The following is a 3,359-nucleotide window of genomic DNA, read 5'->3' on the forward strand; positions in this document are numbered from 1 at the left end:
TGGGCTTGTGGCGAGGGAGTCCCCTTCGCCACCGGGCCTGGGGCGGGGGTTCTGAGGCGGTGATCGGAGGCGGTGAGGGCACCCCCGGGCGTGCGGCACCCCGCAGCTCGGTCCGAGCACCGCGCGTGCTTTAATGCCACTTCCAGGTTGCAAACGCAGCCTCTCAAGGGCTGAAAACACCCGCAGAGCCCAGATGGGCGCCGTGCTTGGGCCCTCCCTCAAGGTGGCAGCCACTGATGACGCTGGGTGAACTTTTCTCTCTCACAAGTCCGGCATCAGGACGCCACAGCCGTGAGGAGACGGACGAAGTATCACGACATGAATGCTCTGGGAAGTTGCACCCTCGGTGTCGGTGGCTGAGCACTACCCTCATTAAGGTTGCCATTGCCTGGATGTGTTTTGCTCTTTTATTTGGGAAAATGCAGTCTTTCAAATACATTACAGTTGAAACTATCTGCCTAACTAGATAGAGAAATGTGTACTTGTCAAAATGATTGTGCCAATGTAAAGATGTCATACTAGCATTTCCCAGAGCGTGAGGTGTGTGCTGGCCCTTCTGGATTGGCCCTTTGACTGGAGAACCTCGTGGAGGTTTCAGAGTCTCCTGATGTGCATGACTCTATCTGTCCACCTTGGTTGACAAAACCCTGGTCTTACCTGCTGCTTATCATACCTATAAATGTAGGAGGCTCAGTTTCCGTTTTGACCTAACTCTGACTGGCCTTACAACACCAGATGCAGAAGTGGTTCAGAAACAAAACCCAACTGCAGGAACAGTTGTACGATTCCTCCTCACAGTCCGCTGCAGTGAGGATGGTGTGGATGTGCCCTGCTGATGTCAAAACTGAAGTTGCTAAGCTTGTGATTGAGAAACATTTGCAGGGCGGGAGTTAAGGTAGCTGTGAGGGAGCTACACGCTGAACATCAAGCCAGTCTACAGAGGTACAAAAGTGGCTTGAAGCCATCTTCCATGATGACAATGATGATGAATGGTGATGATTAACTTCTCTACTCCACCCTCCATTTTTGTCCAGCCACACCTGAGAATGTAGAACCTGTCCTGTTGTTCATCTAAGCCTCCTTTAACCCAACTCTGTTGAGGTGGAGAAGCGCTAGACAAAGGACTGGTGCGTTCTACGTGGCACAACTGTGCACAGCCTGCTCATTGTTTCCCTGGCACAGGAGCCATTTCACGGGCAGTGGTGATGTGCGTGCACAGAACTCCAGCTGTAAGGAAGATTACACTTGATGTGAACTGTGATACACTGCAAACTGCTAACATAAATGCACCTGCTCTGACCTATTTCCCAATCTATAGTAGTTAATTGGTACCCCAAACTCCTTTAGAAATGCTTCTGATGTTCTGCTTCTCCTACTTCTCAGTGAGAAGCATCCCATGCCTTCCACCAGCTATTTAGGAAGAATCTTTGAATGTGCCCCCCCACTCAGTCCTTATCCCTGGCTGCCTGTGACACTGGCCAAACCAGGAGCAGATGGTCCCAGGCCAGATAGCGTTCCAGCAAGCGCTCTGCTGCCTAACACCCACTTGGGCACCTTCCTTGTAGTGCTGTCCTACAGGAGTTGAAGATCCTGCGATTTTACCATGCAACTCATGTGTTCTGTCTGTTTATTACAGCAAGGGCATGAGTTAGTTTATAAAACTGTTTGCTTAGCAGCAGGAGGGCAGTAAATACTAACTTAAATTGTTAACAATTGAATCATCTCCTGCAAAGCTATAGCATGTAGCTCCACAGAAAGGCTGACTGAAAAGTCTGCGTATTCCAAGTCATGCTTTAAAATCTGTGTGCCAAAATATTTTGAAATGTTTAAAAAATATGTCTTCTGGTTGGTACTGAAGTAAGGATACTTCCATTACGAATCCAAAATCTCCACATTTCTTTAATAGTATACATTAGTATCAATAATATTAACGTCTCATTAGTATCAATACCTCCACATAGTAAATTTTTAAGTAGATACTGAAAGTAGATACTTTTTAAAAGGCATTGACTGCAGGGAATGTGAAGACTTCTTCACCAGGGAAAAAATGGTGGTTGTTTTTGAATATACTTTTTAAAGTATATTTTCCCCCTCATCCTTAAAGGACTGATGATCTCAGGAAACTGCCATTTTTTCCATTGGGTGAAAAGGTGTTCTGGAAGTTAGCAACCATACCTCTGTCAACTTCATTGGGACTAGGATTTGAAGTTCTATCTTAATACCTGTTTTACCTTTCTTTCCAGATTCCAAATTAGTGTGATCTGTATGCATTTTTGTAAATTCTTAGAATCTATGAATGGCAATTGCCTTTCTAGGGTTAGTCTGAATCTTACTGCGAATTCCTCTAGCAACTAATGCAACCCAATCTCTATACAACTCACTGAAGCATTTAGAAATCATGAGTCACAGCTAAAAGAAATGTGATCCTCATGTAAAACTCGCAATATGAGTGCTGGTGTCTTTCTATTTACCTTTTGATTTTTGAGCCTTAAGGTATGCTCAAATCACATTCACATTCTCTTAGGAATGTGATGTTAATGTGTATGTTAGTGAAGAGTAGGAATGTGCCTATCCTTTCTTTTTTAATAAAAGGGGAGATTGTCACACGTTCGCAGAACTCCAGGAACTAGTACAGTTACTCTTAAGACAGCATGCATAGGAAGAAATCACTCTTCACTATGAAAACAAGTTGTATAAATCTATTTTTAAAGATATTTACTCTGGTTTATCCAGTTGTTTCAAATACTACATGATGAACATGAAGTAACTTTCTGCTTATAAAACTGAGCAGCCTTTTTACTAAGAAAACCAATTTTCAAATAATACAATTACTGCCACCATGGTAGTTCTGTGGGAAAAGACTCACTTGCACATCATTCTCTTAAGTTCTTATTTTTCCTCCTTACAACTTCCATGTGAGTTTTTGTAATGAAAGTGAATCCATCTTTGTTAAAATTAATGGTGGTGTAATGGTATTAATATGTACCATGTGTTCATGTATTGACCATGCCATTCTACGTGTGAGCCTGTGTGTTTTGCTGATACATCTTTTGCTGATACGTGTTTCTTTCCTGAGGGTGTCCTATTAATGTTCAAAAGGCTTATGCCATCTCTTGCCTTTGCGTTGCTGCTTATTTGTGGCTAAGATGTGGGCACCCACAAGGTATCCGATGCAGGGCTGTTTGCATATTGCAACACGTGAGGACACTGTGCTGGATACCCTTGGTCCTGCAAAGAGACCATGTGTTTCCAGATAACAATCTTTGCCTAAGTGTCCCACAGTAGTTCCAATCCCACAAAGTGTGTGGTGACCTGCTGTGACTGCACAGTTCTTGTCACTAAAAGTGAACAATCTTAGT

The 3,359-nt window shown here is 43.6% G+C and overlaps 1 protein-coding gene across 1 annotated transcript in view; it reads right to left on the minus strand.

Moving 5' to 3' along the window:
• LEMD3 (LEM domain containing 3) overlaps window positions 1-2,190 on the minus strand; it is a 57,146-nt gene extending 54,956 nt beyond the window's left edge. Inside the window, exon 1 of the mRNA XM_014963324.1 lies at window positions 2,176-2,190. Within this exon, the coding sequence (XP_014818810.1) occupies window positions 2,176-2,190 (15 nt within the window). The remainder of the gene's footprint in view (window positions 1-2,175) is intronic.
• Between the last annotated feature and the right edge of the window lie 1,169 nt (window positions 2,191-3,359).

The sequence above is a fragment of the Calidris pugnax genome, unplaced genomic scaffold (assembly GCF_001431845.1).
Source record: "Calidris pugnax isolate Ruff unplaced genomic scaffold, ASM143184v1 scaffold44, whole genome shotgun sequence".
Classification (NCBI taxonomy): domain Eukaryota; kingdom Metazoa; phylum Chordata; class Aves; order Charadriiformes; family Scolopacidae; genus Calidris; species Calidris pugnax.